Source organism: Eriocheir sinensis, chromosome 38 (genome assembly GCF_024679095.1).
Source record: "Eriocheir sinensis breed Jianghai 21 chromosome 38, ASM2467909v1, whole genome shotgun sequence".
NCBI classification, from domain to species: Eukaryota; Metazoa; Arthropoda; class Malacostraca; order Decapoda; family Varunidae; genus Eriocheir; species Eriocheir sinensis.
In genome coordinates, this window is record NC_066546.1 from 6,097,470 (window position 1) to 6,120,087 (window position 22,618).

General features: G+C 44.5%; 2 protein-coding genes across 2 annotated transcripts; both read left to right on the top strand.

The window, feature by feature from the left end:
* Positions 1-311: 311 nt before the first annotated feature.
* On the top strand, positions 312-17,736 carry LOC127008800 (uncharacterized). Its single transcript, XM_050881200.1, has 3 exons — positions 312-317; positions 2,243-2,915; positions 17,339-17,736. Exons 1-3 carry the CDS (start codon positions 312-314, stop codon positions 17,611-17,613), a joined length of 954 nt encoding a protein of 317 aa, XP_050737157.1. The 3' UTR covers positions 17,614-17,736.
* LOC127008581 (piggyBac transposable element-derived protein 3-like) lies at positions 6,210-22,067 on the top strand. Its single transcript, XM_050880793.1, has 3 exons — positions 6,210-9,288; positions 19,996-20,087; positions 21,670-22,067. Exon 1 carries the CDS (start codon positions 6,389-6,391, stop codon positions 7,940-7,942), a length of 1,554 nt encoding a protein of 517 aa, XP_050736750.1. The 5' UTR covers positions 6,210-6,388; the 3' UTR covers positions 7,943-9,288; positions 19,996-20,087; positions 21,670-22,067.
* Positions 22,068-22,618: the final 551 nt, after the last annotated feature.

Consider the following 22,618-nt stretch of genomic DNA (forward strand, 5'->3'; position numbering starts at 1 on the left):
AGAGATAAAACGGCCGGAAAGGAAACTGGAGATAAAGGAACAGAGAGAAGGATAGAATCCGAAAGAGGGCAGTTTAGAAAGCAAAGACTGGTGCCAGACTCTATCGAAGGCTTTCGATATGTCTAGCGCAACAGAGAAAGTTTCACCGAAACTGCTAAGAGAGGATGACCAAGAGTCAGTTAAGAGAGCAAGAAGATCGCCAGTAGAACGCCCCTTACGGAATCCATACTGGCGATCAGAGAGAAGATTAGAAGTGGAAAGGTGCTTTTGAATCTTCTGGTTAAGGATTGATTCAAAAGCTTTAGATAGACATGAGAGTAAAGCTATCGGGCGGTAGTTTGAGGGATTGGAGCGGTCACCCTTCTTAGGCACAGGCTGTACAAAGGCATACTTCCAGCAGGAAGGAAAGATAGATGTTGATAGGCAGAGACGAAAGAGTTTGACCAGGCAGGGTGTCAGCACAGAAGCACAGTTTTTAAGGACAATAGGAGGCACTCCGTCAGGTCCATAAGCCTTCTAAGAGTTGAGGCCAGAGAGGGCATAGAAAACATCATTAGGAAGAATCTTAATAACAGGCATAAAGGAGTCAGAGGGGGGATGAGTAGGAGGAATATGCCCAGAATCGTCCAAGGTGGAGTTCTTACAGAAAGTTTGAGCGAAGAGTTCAGCCTTAGAGACAGATGAGACGGCAGTGCTGCCGTCAGGGTTAAGGAGAGGAGGGAAAGAGGAGAAGTGAAATTTGGAGGAGATATTTTTGGCTAGATGCCAGAAATCACGGGAAGAATTAGAAGAAGCAAGGTGTTGACATTTTCTATTTATAAAAGAAGTTTTGGTAAGTCGGAGAATAGATTTGGCACGATTCCGGGCTGAAATGTAAAGGTCAAAGTTAGTGGGAGTTCGAAGGCTCTGGAACCTTTTGTGAGCTGCCTCTCTATCTTTAATAACACGAGAACAAGCGTGATTAAACCAAGGCTTTTTAGCACGAGGAGTAGAGAAAGTACGTGGAATGTATGCCTCCATTCCAGAGACAATCACCTCTGTGATGCGCAGAGCACACACAGAGGGGTCTCTCTCCTGGAAGCAGTAATCATTCCACGGGAAAGCGGAAAAGTACATCCTCAGGTCGTCCCACCGAGCTGAAGCAAAATGCCAGAAGCATCGCCTCCTTGGTGGGTCCAGAGGATGTACAGGAGCGATAGGACAGGATACAGAAATAAGGTTATGATCGGAGGAGCCCAACGGAGAGAACAGTTTGACAGAGTAAGCAGAAGGATTAGAGGTAAGGAAGAGGTCTAGAATGTTGGGCCTGTTTCCAAGACGGTCGGGAATACGAGTAGGGTGCTGAACCAACTGCTCTAGGTCGTTGAGGAGAGCAAAGTTGTAGGATTGTTCACCAGGCTGGTCAGTGAAAGAGGATGAAAGCCAAAGCTGGTGGTGAACATTGAAATCTTCCAAGATGGAGATTTCAGCGAAGGGAGAGTGAGTCAAGATGCGCTCCACTTTAGAGTTCAAATAGTCAAAGAGTTTTACATAGTTAGTAGAGTTAGGTGAGAGATAAACAGCACAGATGTATTTAGTAATAGAATGACAATGAAGTCTTAGCCAGATGGTGGAAAATTCAGAAGAGTCAAGGTCGTGGGCACTAGAGCAAGTGATGTCGTTGCGCACTTAGGCACAACATCCAGCTTTGGATTGAAATTTAGGAAAGAGATAGTAGGAGGGAACAGAGTAGAGGTTGCTGTCAGTAGCCTCAGAAACCTGTGCTTCGGTGAGGAAGAGAAGGTGAGGTTTAGAGGAGGAGAGATGGTGTTCCACAGAATGAAAATTAGAACGGAGACCGCGAATGTTGCAGAAATTGATAAGGATATATATATAGATATATATATATATATATATATATATATATATATATATATATATATATATAAATATATATATATATATATATATATATATATATATATATATATATATATATATATATATATATATATATATATATATATATATATATATATATATATATATATATATATATATATATATATATATATATATATATATATATATATATATATATATATATCTATCTATCTGTCTCAGTCTAACCATGTATCTATCTATACCTATCTATTAGCTAGCTCTATCAAACTATGTCTATCTATCAATCTCTATATTTATACACTACACTTTTTAATCCTTAACTACGCGGGAAAAAATGTTATGGAAGGCAGGAGTGTAGGAGGGTAGACAGGGGTTTGTTAGTCGCGTCCTGGGTATAATTACATGTTCACCACCAGTCACTCACTTGTTGCGCAGGAAAAAAAGTTGTCATGGGAGGCAGAAGTTCAGGAGGGTGGGCAGCAGGTTGTTAGTGGCGTCCTGGGTAGGATTTCCACCGAGCTCTATTTTTAGTAGCCGAAGTACGTTGTTGTTACTTTCACCGGCAAAGGGGGCGCCCAGGTGTTGCGCCACACCTGGGCAAGAGGGAACTCCGAGGCGGCAGGCAAGCAGGCAGTGTTTTCTGGTAGAGATCGATCGAGAGATAGGAACAAGCCTAGGGATCATAAGGCGGCAGCGGCTGTCCCCGGCACCAGTGCAGGTTGGCTACTTCCTTCGTCAACACCAACACCCCAAGAATGCGTCTGCTGTGGATCCTGGTGGCGGTGGTGGTGGCGGTGCTCTCCATCGCCAGCCCGGCCATTGCGTCGTTCGGCGGAGGAGGATACGGTGGCGGCTTTGGAGGGAAAGGCGGCGGTTTTGGAGGGCAAGGCGGCGGTTTTGGAGGGCATGGCGGCGGTTTTGGAGGGAAAGGCGGCGGTTTTGGAGGGCGAGGCGGCGGTTTTGGAGGGCGAGGCGGCAGTTTTGGAGGCCGCGGCGGTCGCGGCGGCTATGGCGGCTAACAGGGGCATTAGGTAGGTGTGTGGCGATCCTGAGAGCTCTCTGACATATGCTTTAGGCTTTATCAAATGTGGTTTTGAAAATATGGACCCTTGTCTGTAAATACGTGTATCCTCCTTAATGTCACGGTGAAGGAAGTCGCCTCTCGCTGATACCAAATTCCTCACGACACCTCTTCTTCCGAAACTGATCTCTCTTCCTCTCTTTGGCCGGGCACTTAATATCCTTTCTTTCATCGGAGCAGCGTCTAGTGTTTTTTTTTTTTTTTTGTGACCTTGCTGTATAGAAAGAAAAAAAAGATCAGCTTCCTATTTAACGTTTGCATTCTCTTCCGACAGCCCCGCGTGATGCCAAACCTGACGACGACACATGCTCGCTCCTGGCTACCCAACGGACCCCCCACCCCCGAGCCCCCAGTTCATTAACTACGGGGCTCCCTACACCCACTGGTCCTCCCGCCAGTCTTCCTCTCCTTCAAACTTCCTCTTCAGGCTTCGTTCGTCTTCCCCTGCATCACCTGTCCCGTCTTTGCTCCTCGGCCAGGTGGAGTGGAAGCCTCACACCTGGCCCCCTACCGCTCGCTATGACCTTACCTGTAATTACCTCGTGCTTTGAGAGGCGCCGACTCGATCTGTCTTGGCGCCTTTTTTTGTGTGTTCATGTTAGTCACAAGAATCCTGCCTTAGGGTTCTCATACTTGTGTTTTCCTTCAATAAAGCCAAAGTACATGCAGCAAAACGCACCTCATTATCCTGATACTGTTCATATATTCAATTAATTAAGTCTCTCTCTCTCTCTCTCTCTCTCTCTCTCTCTCTCTCTCTCTCTCTCTCTCTCTCTCTCTCTCTCTCTCTCTCTCTCTCTCTCTCTCTCTCTCTCTCTCTCTCTCTCTCTCTCTCTCTTCAAGGAGCGTGCCCCAGTCACACATTCACGACAATGACTCCCGGCGCCCTCCCGACATCAGCCCACGGGCTGCCAGTTTTGGAATGTCGCGTTGCCATACGTGCGTAACGACCATCGTAAGTACATCCCCTTGAGTGCCGACCATAGCCGACGTCGAAACGACGTTGTTACGACGTTGATGAGATGGACATCCGACAGCCGTAGCCTATTCCCAACGGGTGACAGATGTCGGGGGCTTTAAGACCCAGTCACACATTCACGACAATGACTCCCGGCGCTCTCCCGACTCAGAAAACGCCTCCCACCGTCGGGCCGCACGCCGACAGTTTTGGAAATTTCAAAACAATCGGGGCCCTCCCCGACATCTGTCACCCGTTGAGAATAAGCTACGGCCGTCGGATGGTCATCTCAGCAACTTCGTAACAACGTCGTTTCGACATCGGCTATGGTCGGCACTCAAGGGGATGTACTTACGATGGTCGTTACGTACGTATGGCAACGCGACATTCCAAAACTGGCAGCGCGTGGGCTGATGTCGGGAGGGCGCCGGGAGTCATTGTCGTGAATGTGTGCAGAAGCGCCGAAGTCTTCCTCTGGCTATATTTAGCATTAGTTAGACCTCATCTTGATTATGCGGCTCAGTTCTGGTCACCTTACTATAGAATGGATATCAAAATGTTAGAATCGGTGCAGAGGAGAATGACTAAGATGATGTTAAGGAACTTGTCATACGAGGAAAGACTCAAACAGCTAAACTTGCATTCTCTCGAAAAGCGACGGGTGCGTGGAGACATGATAGAGGTTAATAAATGGATGAAGGGCTTTAATAAGGCAGATATTCATAAGGTTCTGTTGGTAAGAGAACCGGGTAGGACACGTAGTAAGGGGTTTAAACTGGATAAATTGAGATTCAAGAGGGACACAGGAAAAAATTGCTTTACTAACAAAGTGGTAGATGAGTGGAACAGGCTGAACAGTCATGTGGTGAGTGCCAATACAACTGTCACATTAAAAAATAGATTAGATAAATTCATGAACAGTGATATTAGGTGGGGTTAGATTCACAGGAGCTTAGGTTCAAAGGAGCTGCCTTGTACAGGCCTACCGGCCTCTTGCAGACTCCTACGTTCTTATGTTCTTATGTTCTGTCTATCTGTTTATCTATTTGTCTATCTATTGCTTTAGTTTCACTATTTTTATCGGAGTTTTGTTACCTTATGTTAATCAGTTCGAGATATTCGCCTAATGATGTTCTCGCGTGTATTTAATGAGTTGGTCAATATTTTTTTATACTTTGTTAACGGACAGACAGACAAACCGAGGAACAACGAAAATATCAAAGAGTTCATCGCTACACTAAGGCGGAGAATAACAAGTATATTTATCCATCTCTCTCTCTCTCTCTCTCTCTCTCTCTCTCTCTCTCTCTCTCTCTCTCTCTCTCTCTCTCTCTCTCTCTCTCTCTCTCTCTCTCTCTCTCTCTCTCTCTCTCTCTCTCTCTCTCTCTCTCTCTCTCTCTCTCTCTCTCTCTCTCTCTCTCTCTCTCTCTATATATATCTATCTATCTATCTATCTATCTATCTATCTATCTATCTATCTATCTATCTATCTATCTATCTATCTATCTATCTATCTATCTATCTATCTATCTATCTATCTATCTATCTATCTATCTATATATATATATATATATATATATATATATATATATATATATATATATATATATATATATATATATACCTACCTATCTATCCAGTTTTCTATCTATCTATCTCAGTCTAACCATGTATCTATCTATACCTATCTATTAACCCATACTTTCCCAATGACTACGTATTATGTAGTCATGATATTTAGAATCCTCCCATTTGTAAAATTGATATCCATTTACTGTTTCAGGGTTATGAGTCAGATATCTAACTCCTCTAAAACTTATAATTGCACGAGTGGTACTTTTTACGAGGTATCCCTGCATTTCGCAGTTGTTAGAAAAATTACAATTTTTAAGTTTTCTGCGGTATTCCACCACTTCCTATTCCAGCCTTCACAGTGTCCCAGTGAGAGCCGTGAGGGAGGTGTCACTTCATCACTCTCTTCTTGGATGTCAGTGGAAGCACATACAAGACTTTCCTAAATTAGTCTTTCTATTTTCTGCACTTGAGGTAAGTAAAAAAATGATTGACTACAAATGTAGTCATTGGTCCCAGGCCGGCAATAGCATATTCACTCATGTTGCCATCAGTTGCTGAACTTTGGTAGCCTATTCTCCCTCTTATTTGGCTTTCTTTATACAAATACATATTACTTATAATATTTTACTATTTTCTGAGATGATTCTAAATATGTGCCACCACTTCAGTGTATCTAATGTATTTATTTTACTTTTTTTCAGGAGTGTAGCATGGAGACCGGAAGGTTTTATGGACAAAAAGTTACTTCCTACAGATTCCTGAGAGATGCCATTGATGCTGTTGAGAATATAAAAGGAGATGCTGATATCTTAATTACTGGTCCACCAGCTGGGGGTGAAGGCAGTGATGTAGAACAGCTTGATGATGAAAATTTAGAAGATAAAGCATTGATGCCAGAAGAAGTTGCAGGTGAAGTTGATGTGATATATGAGGAATCTGATGAGGAATTTCCTCCTAATACATCAAGAAAAAAGCAGAAAAGCAGTCTGCCAAAATGGAAAAGGAGCCACATATCTCCTAGGATTGATCTACATGAAGACAAGCATGAAAGTGCAAAACAGTTGCTTCTAGGAAAATCCCCTAGTCTTGCTGGGGCTTCTGAGTGGACAGTTTTTGTTAAAGTATTTCAGAATATGCTTGATCATCTGGTTTGCGAGACTAATAAATATGCTAACAGAGACAAGAACATGCCAGATTTTCAAATAACAGAGGAAGAAATGTACAATTTCATAGGTTTGCTTCTTCTCTCTGGTTACAACATGCGCACAAGTGAAAAAGAATATTGGAGCAAATCACCTGATCTGTCATGCCCAGCAACTGCTGAAACTATGAGTCGTAATCGTTTTCAAAAGATCAAGAGTGTCCTTCACGCAGCTGATAATCAGTCCCTTGGCTCTAGCAAAATGTCAAAAATCAAACCATTATATGAATTACTAAATCAGTCTTTGCTCATGTTTGGAGTGCTACATGAAAATCTAAGCATAGATGAGTCCATGGTACCATATTTTGGGAGACATCCATGCAAACAGTTTATTAGAGGGAAGCCAATTCGATTTGGTTATAAATGTTGGGTAATTGCTAGTTCATGTGGACTTCCATACAAAGTTGCTGTATATGAAGGAAAAACAGATAATGCATGCAAAGATCCACTAGGGACACGAACTGTTATGGACTGTCTAAAAGTGTGTGAAAACCCAGCTTACCACCACATATACTTTGACAACTTTTTTACATCCTACGATTTGGTAGCAGACCTAAAAAATCTTGGATACAGGGCTACTGGTACTATAAGAGAAAATCGTATGAAAGGATGCCCACTGAAGACAAACAACGACATGAAAAAGACTGACAGAGGCTCTTTTGATTACAAATCAGATGGCAATGTAGAGATGGTTAGATGGAATGACAACTCAGTCGTAACCCTTTGTAGTAATGCTGTTGGAGTGGAGCCAATTAGACAGGTGAAGCGAAGGGTGAAGAATAAAGGAGTAGTTATGGTGTCTCAACCACATGTTGTTGGTTGTTATAATGCAGGAATGGGTGGAGTAGATCTAGTAGACAGGGCTTTGGCAGATTATAGGCCAACAATTCGAGGGAAAAAATGGTACTGGCCTTTGCTGATCAATGCAATAAACATTGCAATTGTATACAGCTGGCGTATCTACCAGTTAACAACAAACTGTGAATCAAGACAGAAAGACTTCCGGAGAAGCTTAGTAGCTGTAATGCTGAAGAAGTCCAAGCCAAGAACAAGTGTTGACTCACGACCTGGTCCATCATTCTCTGTTCCTGCAGAGGTAAGGACAGACAATCGAAATCACTACCCACAAAGCTGCCCAGTTCGACGCTGCGCAGTATGCAAGAGAAACTGCAGAATTCAATGTGTGAAATGCAACAAATCCTTGCACCTAAATGAATGCTTTCAGAAGTACCATGAGAAATAAAATATCTGACAGGTGTTGTAATGTTATATCATATTCGGAATGAGAAGGAACTTTGATCATTACAAGGAAGCAGCTTAGTATCACATTATATATTATTTTCATTATTTTCTTTGTAATATTTTCCTGACAACAGTACTATTTGTAGCAAGGAATATTCAGAGCTAAGATATTTCTTTAGCATTGTAAGGAATCATATTACGGTTGCATTATGTATCTCTTGTTACATGGTTTGAGGTTAAAAATGTTATTGAAAACAAGAAATATTTACACCTAGATTCTTTGTAGTATTTTCTTTTACATTCTGGGGTATTCATTTGTGTGTGTGGGGGTAATACTGTTTTGTAATATTGATTTCATGCAAATAGATACCTCTATAAGTATAAGCACAAAGATATGTACTATGATCTAATTTTTTGTGAAATAAATACACCTTGAATATAGGTAAGTTTTTTATGTATCCAAATGCCAAGTATTAACCTTAAACACGTTAAATTACATAGTATAATAAGAAAATAATGTAATATTCGTAGTTTGGAAAAAGGGGTATTCTTTTACATAGAAAGGATTTTTTTTTCCTACATGGGCCCAATGACTACATATGTAGTCATGCCTATTACGCCTACATGATATAAACAATTGATCAATCAATGGTTTCTCATTCTTAATTAAAGCATTTGCAATAACACAACAAAGTATTATGAGATTTGAAAAGCGTTTTAATATGTTGGGATCAGATGGGTTAAGCTAGCTCTATCAAACTATGTCTATCTATCAATCTCTATATTTATACACTACACTTTTTAATCCTTAACTACGCGGGAAAAAATGTTATGGAAGGCAGGAGTGTAGGAGGGTAGACAGGGGTTTGTTAGTCGCGTCCTGGGTATAATTACATGTTCACCACCAGTCACTCACTTGTTGCGCAGGAAAAAAAGTTGTCATGGGAGGCAGGAGTTCAGGAGGGTGGGCAGCAGGTTGTTAGTGGCGTCCTGGGTAGGATTTCCACCGAGCTCTATTTTTAGTAGCCGAAGTACGTTTTTGTTACTTTCCCAGGCAAAGGGGGCGCCCAGGTGTTGCGCCACACCTGGGCAACCGGGAACTCCGAGGCGGCAGGCAAGCAGGTAGTGTTTACTGGTATAGATCGATCGAGAGATAGGAACAAGCCTAGGGATCATAAGGCGGCAGCGGCTCTCCCCGGCACCAGTGCAGGTTGGCTACTTCCTTCGTCAACACCAACACCCCAAGAATGCGTCTGCTGTGGATCCTGGTGGCGGTGGTGGTGGCGGTGCTCTCGATAGCCACCCCGGCCATTGCATCGTTCGGCGGAGGATACGGTGGCTATGGAGGTTATGGACGGCGAGGCGGCGGTTTTGGAGGGCGAGGCGGCGGTTTTGGAGGGCGAGGCGGCGGTTTTGGAGGCCGCGGCGGCTATGGCTTTGGCCGCTAACAGGGACATTAGGTAGGTCTGTGCCGATCCTGAGAGCTCTATGACATAGCCTTCTGTTTTACTGCCGGATCCATATATTCAGAAACTTTCGGCTCTCACGCCAAAGGCCACAAAGGAGATTAGTCGGTTCTCATGAGTGTTTTTCACGTTCATGGTGTAGAAGCCTTGCCAAACTATCAATAAGAACATAAGAACATAGGGAAACTGCAAGAGGCCGAGTGGCCTATACAGGGCAGCTCCAGAATCCCCCCCACTACTCACGGTGGGTGAGGTGTAGTTTCAGGGGTTACAGGCAGAGGCTTGATCCTCGTTTACATTCGGTACGGGCGTACGCTCCAGCACCCTGTCTCCTTACTGCACCCACACCTCACTGCCACCTGTCATCCTCGTCCATGTAGCTATCCAGTCTACTCTTAAAACAAGCTATCGTCCCTGCACTAACTATATGATTGCTGAGTCTATTCCATTCCCCCACCACCCTATTACTAAACCAATGCTTGCCTATATCTCTCCTATATCTATTATACTTTTCTAATTTAAATCCATTACTGCGTGTTTTATCCTGCTGGGTAATTCTCAGTATTTTACTTATATCGCCTTTGTTGTAACCCTTGACCCATTTGAATACTTCTATCAGATCTCCCCGCACTCTTCGTCTTTTTAGTGAATGTAAGTTTAGATGTTTCAGCCTATTTTGATATGGGAGGTTCCTCAGCCCCTGAATCATCTTGGTCATCCTCCTCTGAACTGATTCTAGCAAGTTGATGTCCATTCTGTAGTGTGGGCACCAAAACTGGACAGCATAATCTAAGTGTGGCCTAACTAACGCTAAATAGAGTCTGAGGATGACCTCTGCACTCCTGTTGGTTACCGTCCTGTTAATAAAGCCTAATACCCTGTTAGCCCTAATCCTCGTACTAATACATTGCTTCCTAAGTTTTAGGTCAGAGTTCACTAACACTCCCAAATCCCTTTCACACTGATCTGCCTATCGCTGTGGAGTCTAAACTATACCCGTGTAATGGGTTGCGTGTTCCTACACTAAGTACGCTACACTTGGTGATGTTAAAATTCATCTGCCATTTCTCTGACCAAGCTGACAGTTTGTTGAGATCCTCCTGCAGTACTCTAGCATCCTCCCCTGTCCTAATAGTGCGTCCTATTTTGGTGTCATCTGCAAATTTACCTATGTTACTAGTTATCGCATTGTCTATATCATTGATGTAAATAATGAATAAAAGCGGGCCTAAAACTGAACCTTGAGGAACCTCAAAAGGAAGGAAGGCTCAAAATATCATCCCTGGAGGTACCCACTACCTCTACGAAGGCTTTATCAAATGTGGATTTGAAAATATGGACCCTGGCCTGTAAATTCTTGCAAGTCTCCTTAATGTCGCCGCTGCCTCTCGCTAATACCAAATTCCTCACGACACCTCTTCTTCCGAAACTGATCTCTCTTCCTCTCTTTGGCCAGGCACTTAATATCTTTTCTTTCATAGGAGCAGCGTCTAGTGTTTTTTTTTTTTTTTTGGTATTTTTGTGACCTTGCTGTACAAAAAAAAAAAAAAAAAAAAATCAGCTTCCTATTTAACGTTTGCATTCTCTCCCGACAGCCCCGCGTGATGCCAAACCTGACGACGACACATGCTCGCTCTTGGCTACCCAACGGACCCCCCCACCCCGGAGCCCCCAGTTCATTAACTACGGGGCTCCCTACACCCACTGGTCCTCCCGCCAGTCTTCCTCTCCTTCAAACTTCCTCTTCAGGCTTCGTTCGTCTTCCCCTGCATCACCTGTCCCGTCTTTGCTCCTCGGCCAGGTGGAGTGGAAGCCTCACACCTGGCCCCCTACCGCTCGCTATGACCTTACCTGTAATTACCTCGTGCTTTGAGAGGCGCCGACTCGATCTGTCTTGGCGCCTTTTTTTGTGTGTTCATGTTAGTCACAAGAATCCTGCCTTAGGGTTCTCATACTTGTGTTTTCCTTCAATAAAGCCAAAGTACATGCAGCAAAACGCACCTCATTATCCTGATACTGTTCATATATTCAATTAATTAAGTCTCTCTCTCTCTCTCTCTCTCTCTCTCTCTCTCTCTCTCTCTCTCTCTCTCTCTCTCTCTCTCTCTCTCTCTCTCTCTCTCTCTCTCTCTCTCTCTCTCTCTCTCTCTCTCTCTCTCTCTCTCTCTCTCTCTCTCTCTCTCTCTCTCTCTCTTCAAGGAGCGTGCCCCAGTCACACATTCACGACAATGACTCCCGGCGCTCTCCCGACTCAGACCACGCCTCCCACCGTCGGGCCGCACGCCGACAGTTTTGGAAATTTCAAAACAATCGGGGCCCTCCCCGACATCTGTCACCCGTTGAGAATAAGCTACGGCCGTCGGATGGTCATCTCAGCAACTTCGTAACAACGTCGTTTCGACATCGGCTATGGTCGGCACTCAAGGGGATGTACTTACGATGGTCGTTACGTACGTATGGCAACGCGACATTCCAAAACTGGCAGCGCGTGGGCTGATGTCGGGAGGGCGCCGGGAGTCATTGTCGTGAATGTGTGCAGAAGCGCCGAAGTCTTCCTCTGGCTATATTTAGCATTAGTTAGACCTCATCTTGATTATGCGGTTCAGTTCTGGTCACCTTACTATAGAATGGATATCAAAATGTTAGAATCGGTGCAGAGGAGAATGACTAAGATGATTAAGGGTTAAGAAACTTGTCATACGAGGAAAGACTCAAACAGTTAAACTTGCATTCTCTAGAAAGGCGAAGGGTGCGTGGAGACATGATAGAGGTTTATAAATGGATGAAGGGCTTTAATAAGGCAGATATTCATAAGGTTCTGTTGGTAAGAGAACCGGGTAGGACACGTAGTAAGGGGTTTAAACTGGATAAATTGAGATTCAAGAGGGACACAGGAAAAAATTGGTTTGCTAACAAAGTGGTAGATGAGTGGAACAGGCTGAACAGTCATGTGGTGAGTGCCAATACAACTGTCACATTAAAAAATAGATTAGATAAATTCATGAACAGTGATATTAGGTGGGGTTAGATTCACAGGAGCTTAGGTTCAAAGGAGCTGCCTTGTACAGGCCTACCGGCCTCTTGCAGACTCCTACGTTCTTATGTTCTTATGTTCTGTCTATCTGTTTATCTATTTGTCTATCTATTGCTTTAGTTTCACTATTTTTATCGGAGTTTTGTTACCTTATGTTAATCAGTTCGAGATATTCGCCTAATGATGTTCTCGCGTGTATTTAATGAGTTGGTCAATATTTTTTTATACTTTGTTAACGGACAGACAGACAAACCGAGGAACAACGAAAATATCAAAGAGTTCATCGCTACACTAAGGCGGAGAATAACAAGTATATTTATCCATCTCTCTCTCTCTCTCTCTCTCTCTCTCTCTCTCTCTCTCTCTCTCTCTCTCTCTCTCTCTCTCTCTCTCTCTCTCTCTCTCTCTCTCTCTCTCTCTCTCTCTCTCTCTCTCTCTCTCTCTCTCTCTCTCTCTCTCTCTCTCTCTCTCTCTCACTCTCTATATATATATATATATATATATATATATATATATATATATATATATATATATATATATATATATATATATATTTTTTTTTTTACAACAAAGGAGGCAGCTCAAGGGCACAAAAAAAACAATAATAAAAAAGCCCGCTAATCGCTGCTCCCATAAAAGAATCAGAAGAGATGGCCAAAAGCAAGGTCAAATTCGGGAGGAGAGGTGTCCTGATACCCTCCTCTTGAAAGAGTTCAAGTCGTAGGCAGGAGGAAATACAGATGAAGGAAGATTGTTCCAGACTTTACGAGCGTGAGGGATGAAAGAGTGAAGATGCTGGTTAACTCTTGCATGAGGGGTTTGGACAGTATAGGGATGATCATGAGTAGAAAGTCGTGTGCAGCGGGGCCGCGGGAGGGGGGGAGGCATGCAGTTAGCAAGTTCAGAAGAGCAGTCAGCGTGGAAATATCGATAGAAGATAGAAAGAGAGGCAACATCGCGGCGGAATTTAAGAGGTAGAAGACTATCAGTAGGAGGAGGAGAGCTGATGAGACGAAGAGCCTTAGCCTCCACTCTGTCCAGAAGAGCTGTGTGGGTGGAGCCCCCCCACACGTGAGATGCATACTCCATACGAGGGCGGACAAGGCCCCTGTATATGGATAGCAACTGCGCGGGGGAGAAGAACTGGCGGAGACGATACAGAACGCCCAACCTCGAGGAAGCTGATTTAGCGAGAGAGGAGATATGAAGTTTCCAGTTGAAATTTTGAGTTAAGGATAAACCGAGGATGTTTAGTGTTGAAGAAGGTGACAGCTGAGTGTTGTCGAAGAATAGGGGATAGGTGTTTGGAAGATTGTGTCGAGTTGATAGGTGGAGAAATTGAGTTTTTGAGGCATTGAAGGACACAAGGTTCCTTCTACCCCAATCAGAAATGATAGCAAGGTCTGAGGTTAAGCGTTCTGCAGCCTCCAGTCTGGAATTGTGTACTTCCTGTTTTGATGGTCTTCTATTGAAAGAAGTTGAATAATGCAGAGTGGAGTCGTCGGCGTACGAGTGGACAGGACAGTTTGTTATAGAAAGAAGACCATTGATGAATAACAAGAAGAGAGTGGGTGATAGGACAGAGCCCTGTTGAACGCCACTGTTGATAGGTTTAGGGGAAGAGCAGTGACCGTCTACCACCGCAGAGATAGAACGGCCGGAAAGGAAACTGGAGATAAAGGAACAGAGAGAAGGATAGAATCCGAAAGAGGGCAGTTTAGAAAGCAAAGACTGGTGCCAGACTCTATCGAAGGCTTTCGATATGTCTAGCGCAACAGAGAAAGTTTCACCGAAACTGCTAAGAGAGGATGACCAAGAGTCAGTTAAGAGCAAGAAGATCGCCAGTAGAACGCCCTTACGGAATCCATACTGGCGATCAGAGAGAAGATTAGAAGTGGAAAGGTGCTTTTGAATCTTCTGGTTAAGGATTGATTCAAAAGCTTTAGATAGACATGAGAGTAAAGCTATCGGGCGGTAGTTTGAGGGATTGGAGCGGTCACCCTTCTTAGGCACAGGCTGTACAAAGGCATACTTCCAGCAGGAAGGAAAGATAGATGTTGATAGGCAGAGACGAAAGAGTTTGACCAGGCAGGGTGTCAGCACAGAAGCACAGTTTTTAAGGACAATAGGAGGCACTCCGTCAGGTCCATAAGCCTTCTAAGAGTTGAGGCCAGAGAGGGCATAGAAAACATCATTAGGAAGAATCTTAATAACAGGCATAAAGGAGTCAGAGGGGGGATGAGTAGGAGGAATATGCCCAGAATCGTCCAAGGTGGAGTTCTTACAGAAAGTTTGAGCGAAGAGTTCAGCCTTAGAGACAGATGAGACGGCAGTGCTGCCGTCAGGGTTAAGGAGAGGAGGGAAAGAGGAGAAGTGAAATTTGGAGGAGATATTTTTGGCTAGATGCCAGAAATCACGGGAAGAATTAGAAGAAGCAAGGTGTTGACATTTTCTATTTATAAAAGAAGTTTTGGTAAGTCGGAGAATAGATTTGGCACGATTCCGGGCTGAAATGTAAAGGTCAAAGTTAGTGGGAGTTCGAAGGCTCTGGAACCTTTTGTGAGCTGCCTCTCTATCTTTAATAGCACGAGAACAAGCGTGATTAAACCAAGGCTTTTTAGCATGAGGAGTAGAGAAAGTACGTGGAATGTATGCCTCCATTCCAGAGACAATCACCTCTGTGATGCGTAGAGCACACACAGAGGGGTCTCTCACCTGGAAGCAGTAATCATTCCACGGGAAATCGGAAAAGTACATCCTCAGGTCGTCCCACCGAGCTGAAGCAAAATGCCAGAAGCATCGCCTCCTTGGTGGGTCCAGAGGATGTAGAGGAGCGATAGGACAGGATACATAAATAAGGTTATGATCGGAGGAGCCCAACGGAGAAAACAGTTTGACTGAGTAAGCAGAAGGATTAGAGGTAAGGAAGAGGTCTAGAATGTTGGGCCTGTTTCCAAGACGGTCGGGAATGCGAGTAGAGTGCTGAACCAACCACTCTAGGTCGTTGAGGAGAGCAAAGTTGTAGGCTTGTTCACCAGGCTGGTCAGTGAATGAGGATGTAAGCCAAAGCTGGTGGTGAACATTGAAATCTCCCAAGATGGAGATTTCAGCGAAGGGAGAGTGGGTCAAGATGCGCTCCACTTTAGAGTTCAAATAGTCAAAGAGTTTTACATAGTTAGTAGAGTTAGGTGAGAGATAAACAGCACAGATGTATTTAGTAATAGAATGACAATGAAGTCTTAGCCAGATGGTGGAATATTCAGAAGAGTCAAGGTCGTGGGCACGAGAGCAAGTGATGTCGTTGCGCACGTAGGCGCAACATCCAGCTTTGGATTGAAATTTAGGAAAGAGATAGTAGGAGGGAACAGAGTAGAGGTTGCTGTCAGTAGCCTCAGAAACCTGTGCTTCGGTGAGGAAGAGAAGGTGAGGTTTAGAGGAGGAGAGATGGTGTTCCACAGAATGAAAATTAGAACGGAGACCGCGAATGTTGCAGAAATTGATAAGGATATATATATATAGATATATATATATATATATATATATATATATATATATATATATATATATATATATATATATATATATATATATATATATATATATATATATATATATATATATATATATATATATATATATATATATATATATATATATATATATATATTTATATATACTATATATATGTATATATATATATATATATATATATATATATATATATATATATATATATATATATATATATATATATATCTATCTCAGTCTAACCATGTATCTATCTATACCTATCTATTAAGCTAGCTCTATCAAACTATGTCTATCTATCAATCTCTATATTTATACACTACACTTTTTAATCCTTAACTACGCGGGAAAAAATGTTATGGAAGGCAGGAGTGTAGGAGGGTAGACAGGGGTTTGTTAGTCGCGTCCTGGGTATAATTACATGTTCACCACCAGTCACTCACTTGTTGCGCAGGAAAAAAAGTTGTCATGGGAGGCAGGAGTTCAGGAGGGTGGGCAGCAGGTTGTTAGTGGCGTCCTGGGTAGGATTTCCACCGAGCTCTATTTTTAGTAGCCGAAGTACGTTGTTGTTACTTTCACCGGGAAAGGGGGCGCCCAGGTGTTGCGCCACACCTGGGCAAGAGGGAACTCCGAGGCGGCAGGCAAGCAGGCAGTGTTTTCTGGTAGAGATCGATCGAGAGATAGGAACAAGCCTAGGGATAATAAGGCGGCAGCGGCTCTCCCCGGCACCAGTGCAGGTTGGCTACTTCCTTCGTCAACACCAACACCCCAAGAATGCGTCTGCTGTGGATCCTGGTGGCGGTGGTGGTGGCGGTGCTCTCCATCGCCAGCCCGGCCATTGCGTCGTTCGGCGGAGGAGGATACGGTGGCGGCTTTGGAGGGAAAGGCGGCGGTTTTGGAGGGCAAGGCGGCGGTTTTGGAGGGCATGGCGGCGGTTTTGGAGGGAAAGGCGGTGGTTTTGGAGGGCGAGGCGGCGGTTTTGGAGGGCGAGGCGGCAGTTTTGGAGGCCGCGGCGGTCGCGGCGGCTATGGCGGCTAACAGGGGCATTAGGTAGGTGTGTGGCGATCCTGAGAGCTCTCTGACATATACTTTAGGCTTTATCAAATGTGGTTTTGAAAATATGGACCCTTGTCTGTAAATACGTGTATCCTCCTTAATGTCACGGTGAAGGAAGTCGCCTCTCGCTGATACCAAATTCCTCACGACACCTCTTCTTCCGAAACTGATCTCTCTTCCTCTCTTTGGCCGGGCACTTAATATCCTTTCTTTCATCGGAGCAGCGTCTAGTGTTTTTTTTTTTTTGTGACCATGCTGTATAGAAAAAAAAAAGATCAGCTTCCTATTTAACGTTTGCATTCTCTCCCGACAGCCCCGCGTGATGCCAAACCTGACGACGACACATGCTCGCTCCTGGCTACAACGGACCCCCCACCCCCGAGCCCCCAGTTCATTAACTACGGGGCTCCCTACACCCACTGGTCCTCCCGCCAGTCTTCCTCTCCTTCAAACTTCCTCTTCAGGCTTCGTTCGTCTTCCCCTGCATCACCTGTCCCGTCTTTGCTCCTCGGCCTGGTGGAGTGGAAGCCTCACACCTGGCCCCCTACCGCTCGCTATGACCTTACCTGTAATTACCTCGTGCTTTGAGAGGCGCCGACTCGATCTGTCTTGGCGCCATTTTTTGTGTGTTCATGTTAGTCACAAGAATCCTGCCTTAGGGTTCTCATACTTGTGTTTTCCTTCAATAAAGCCAAAGTACATGCAGCAAAACGCACCTCATTATCCTGATACTGTTCATATATTCAATTAATTAAGTCTCTCTCTCTCTCTCTCTCTCTCTCTCTCTCTCTCTCTCTCTCTCTCTCTCTCTCTCTCTCTCTCTCTCTCTCTCTCTCTCTCTCTCTCTCTCTCTCTCTCTCTCTCTCTCTTACTGCCCCAGTCACATTCACGACAATGACTCCCCGCCCTCCCGACATCAGCCCACGGGCTGCCAGTTTTGGAATGTCGCGTTGCCATACGTGCGTAACGACCATCGTAAGTAGATCCCATTGAGTGCCGACCATAGCCGACGTCGAAACGACGTTGTTACGCCGTTGATGAGATGGCCATCCGACAGCCGTAGCCTAGTCCCACCGGGTGACAGATGTCGGGGGCTTGAAGACCCAGTCACACATTCACGACAATGACTCCCGGCGCTCTCCCGACTCAGAAAACGCCTCCCACCGTCGGGCCGCACGCCGACAGTTTTGGAAATTTCAAAACAATCGGGGCCCTCCCCGACATCTGTCACCCGTTGAGAATAAGCTACGGCCGTCGGATGGTCATCTCAGCAACTTCGTAACAACGTCGTTTCGACATCGGCTATGGTCGGCACTCAAGGGGATGTACTTACGATGGTCGTTACGTACGTATGGCAACACGACATTCCAAAACTGGCAGCGCGTGGGCTGATGTCGGGAGGGCGACGGGAGTCATTGTCGTGAATGTGTGCAGAAGCGCCGAAGTCTTCCTCTGGCTATATTTAGCATTAGTTAGACCTCATCTTGATTATGCGGCTCAGTTCTGGTCACCTTACTATAGAATGAATATCAAAATGTTAGAATCGGTGCAGAGGAGAATGACTAAGATGATGTTAAGGAACTTGTCATACGAGGAAAGACTCAAACAGTTAAACTTGCATTCTCTCGAAAAGCGACGGGTGCGTGGAGACATGATAGAGGTTAATAAATGGATGAAGGGCTTTAATAAGGCAGATATTCATAAGGTTCTGTTGGTAAGAGAACCGGGTAGGACACGTAGTAAGGGGTTTAAACTGGATAAATTGAGATTCAACAGGGACACAGGAAAAAATTGGTTTGCTAACAAAGTGGTAGATGAGTGGAACAGGCTGAACAGTCATGTGGTGAGTGCCAATACAACTGTCACATTAAAAAATAGATTAGATAAATTCATGAACAGTGATATTAGGTGGGGTTAGATTCACAGGAGCTTAGGTTCAAAGGAGCTGCCTTGTACAGGCCTACCGGCCTCTTGCAGACTCCTACGTTCTTATGTTCTTATGTTCTGTCTATCTGTTTATCTATTTGTCTATCTATTGCTTTAGTTTCACTATTTTTATCGGAGTTTTGTTACCTTATGTTAATCAGTTCGAGATATTCGCCTAATGATGTTCTCGTGTGTATTTAATGAGTTGGTCAATATTTTTTTATACTTTGTTAACGGACAGACAGACAAACCGAGGAACAACGAAAATATCAAAGAGTTCATCGCTACACTAAGGCGGAGAATAACAAGTATATTTATCCATCTCTCTCTCTCTCTCTCTCTCTCTCTCTCTCTCTCTCTCACTCTCTACCTACCTATCTATCCAGTTTTCTATCTATCTATCTCAGTCTAACCATGTATCTATCTATACCTATCTATTAAGCTAGCTCTATCAAACTATGTCTATCTATCAATCTCTATATTTATTCACTACACTTTTTAATCCTTAACTACGCGGGAAAAAATGTTATGGAAGGCAGGAGTGTAGGAGGGTAGACAGGGGTTTGTTAGTCGCGTCCTGGGTATAATTACACGTTCACCACCAGTCACTCACTTGTTGCGCAGGAAAAAAAGTTGTCATGGGAGGCAGGAGTTCAGGAGGGTGGGCAGCAGGTTGTTAGTGGCGTCCTGGGTAGGATTTCCACCGAGCTCTATTTTTAGTAGCCGAAGTACGTTTTTGTTACTTTCCCAGGCAAAGGGGGCGCCCAGGTGTTGCGCCACACCTGGGCAACCGGGAACTCCGAGGCGGCAGGCAAGCAGGTAGTGTTTACTGGTATAGATCGATCGAGAGATAGGAACAAGCCTAGGGATAATAAGGCGGCAGCGGCTCTCCTCGGCACCAGTGTAGGTTGGCTACTTCCTTCGTCAACACCAACACCCCAAGAATGCGTCTGCTGTGGATCCTGGTGGCGGTGGTGGTGGCGATGCTCTCGATCGCCACCCCGGCCATTGCATCGTTCGGCGGAGGATACGGTGGCTATGGAGGTTATGGAGGGCGAGGCGGCGGTTTTGGAGGGCGAGGCGGCGGTTTTGGAGGCCGCGGCGGCTATGGCTTTGGCCGCTAACAGGGACATTAGGTAGGTCTGTGCCGATCCTGAGAGCTCTATGACATAGCCTTCTGTTTTACTGCCGGATCCATATATTCAGAAACTTTCGGCTCTCACGCCAAAGGCCACAAAGGAGATTAGTCGGTTCTCATGAGTGTTTTTCACGTTCATGGTGTAGAAGCCTTGCCAAACTATCAATAAGAACATAAGAACATAGGGAAACTGCAAGAGGCCGAGTGGCCTATACAGGGCAGCTCCAGAATCCCCCCCACTACTCACGGTGGGTGAGGTGTAGTTTCAGGGGTTACAGGCAGAGGCTTGATCCTCGTTTACCTTCGGTACGGGCGTAGGCTCCAGCACCCTGTCTCCTTACTGCACCCACACCTCACTGCCACCTGTCATCATCGTCCATGTAGCTATCCAGTCTACTCTTAAAACAAGCTATCGTCCCTGCACTAACTATATGATTGCTGAGTCTATTCCATTCCCCCACCACCCTATTACTAAATCAATGCTTGCCTATATCTCTCCTATATCTATACTTTTCTAATTTAAATCCATTACTGCGTGTTTTATCCTGCTGGGTAACTCTCAGTATTTTACTTATATCGCCTTTGTTGTAACCCTTGATCCATTTGAATACTTCTATCAGATCTCCCCGCACTCTTCGTCTTTCTAGTGAATGTAAGTTTAGATGTTTCAGCCTATTTTGATATGGGAGGTTCCTCAGCCCCTGAATCATCTTGGTCATCCTCCTCTGAACTGATTCTAGCAAGTTGATGTCCATTCTGTAGTGTGGGCACCAAAACTGGACAGCATAATCTAAGTGTGGCCTAACTAACGCTAAATAGAGTCTGAGGATGACCTCTGCACTCCTGTTGGTTACCGTCCTGTTAATAAAGCCTAATACCCTGTTAGCCCTAATCCTCGTACTAATACATTGCTTCCTAAGTTTTAGGTCAGAGTTCACTAACACTCCCAAATCCCTTTCACACTGATCTGCCTATCGCTGTGGAGTCTAAACTATACCCGTGTAATGGGTTGCGTGTTCCTACACTAAATACGCTACACTTGGTGATGTTAAAATTCATCTGCCATTTCTCTGACCAAGCTGACAGTTTGTTGAGATCCTCCTGCAGTACTCTAGCATCCTCCCCTGTCCTAATAGTGCGTCCTATTTTGGTGTCATCTGCAAATTTACCTATGTTACTAGTTATCGCATTGTCTATATCATTGATGTAAATAATGAATAAAAGCGGGCCTAAAACTGAACCTTGAGGAACCTCAAAAGGAAGGAAGGCTCAAAATATCATCCCTGGAGGTACCCACTACCTCTACGAAGGCTTTATCAAATGTGGATTTGAAAATATGGACCCTGGCCTGTAAATTCTTGCAAGTCTCCTTAATGTCGCCGCTGCCTCTCGCTAATACCAAATTCCTCACGACACCTCTTCTTCCGAAACTGATCTCTCTTCCTCTCTTTGGCCAGGCACTTAATATCTTTTCTTTCATCGGAGCAGCGTCTAGTGTTTTTTTTTTTTTGTGACCTTGCTGTACAAAAAAAAAAAAAAAAATCAGCTTCCTATTTAACGTTTGCATTCTCTTCCGACAGCCCCGCGTGATGCCAAACCTGACGACGACACATGCTCGCTCCTGGCTACAACGGACCCCCCACCCCCGAGCCCCCAGTTCATTACCTACGGGGCTCCCTACACCCACTGGTCCTCCCGCCAGTTTTCCTCTCCTTCAAACTTCCTCTTCAGGCTTCGTTCGTCTTCCCCTGCATCACCTGTCCCGTCTTTGCTCCTCGGCCAGGTGGAGTGGAAGCCTCACACCTGGCCCCCTACCGCTCGCTATGACCTTACCTGTAATTACCTCGTGCTTTGAGAGGCGCCGACTCGATCTGTCTTGGCGCCTGTTTTTGTGTGTTCATGTTAGTCACAAGAATCCTGCCTTAGGGTTCTCATACTTGTGTTTTCCTTCAATAAAGCCAAAGTACATGCAGCAAAACGCACCTCATTATCCTGATACTCATTGTCGCGCAGAAGTTATTTCAATAATAGAGTCGTCGATCACTGGAATAGACTCCCACCGTCAGTACGTAGTTAGCGCACAGAGTATCAATAGCTTCAAGTCTTCATTGGATAAGTACTTCAGGGATATTAATTTTACTGACCCTTTTCGTATGTTCCAAGCACACTGCAGCACGGCGCCAAACTGACGACTTAATAATTTCCCCCACAGCTTAGGTCACCAGTAGCGTAAGTTAAGGGTAGTAATTTCCTCTTATTTCTCTCTTTACTGTAAAATTTCCATGTCCCTTTCTTCCTTAAAGGCACTTGGTGTTCTCTTCTAACTATTTCCTGCCGGCACGTTGCCGGAAGGAGAGGTGGGTGGGGAGAAGCCTTCATCTATTCTGTCCTGTCCTACCACACGTAGATTACTAGTAGTAGCGGTAGTAGACAGACACCCTCGCCATAGACCGCCAGGTCTTCTGGTGTTTGTTCTTCCTATGTATTCCTATGTATATATTCCATTAATTAAGTCTCTCTCTCTCTCTC

Bases quoted from the DNA above. Each gene is read 5' to 3' on its own strand.
- LOC127008800 (XM_050881200.1), top strand. The intron at 2,916-17,338 runs GTAGGTGTGTGG...CTCTCCCGACAG, and splicing joins GCGGCTAACAGGGGCATTAG to CCCCGCGTGATGCCAAACCT.
- LOC127008581 (XM_050880793.1), top strand. From the start codon at position 6,389: ATGCCAGAAGAAGTTGCAGGTGAAGTTGATGTGATATATGAGGAATCT.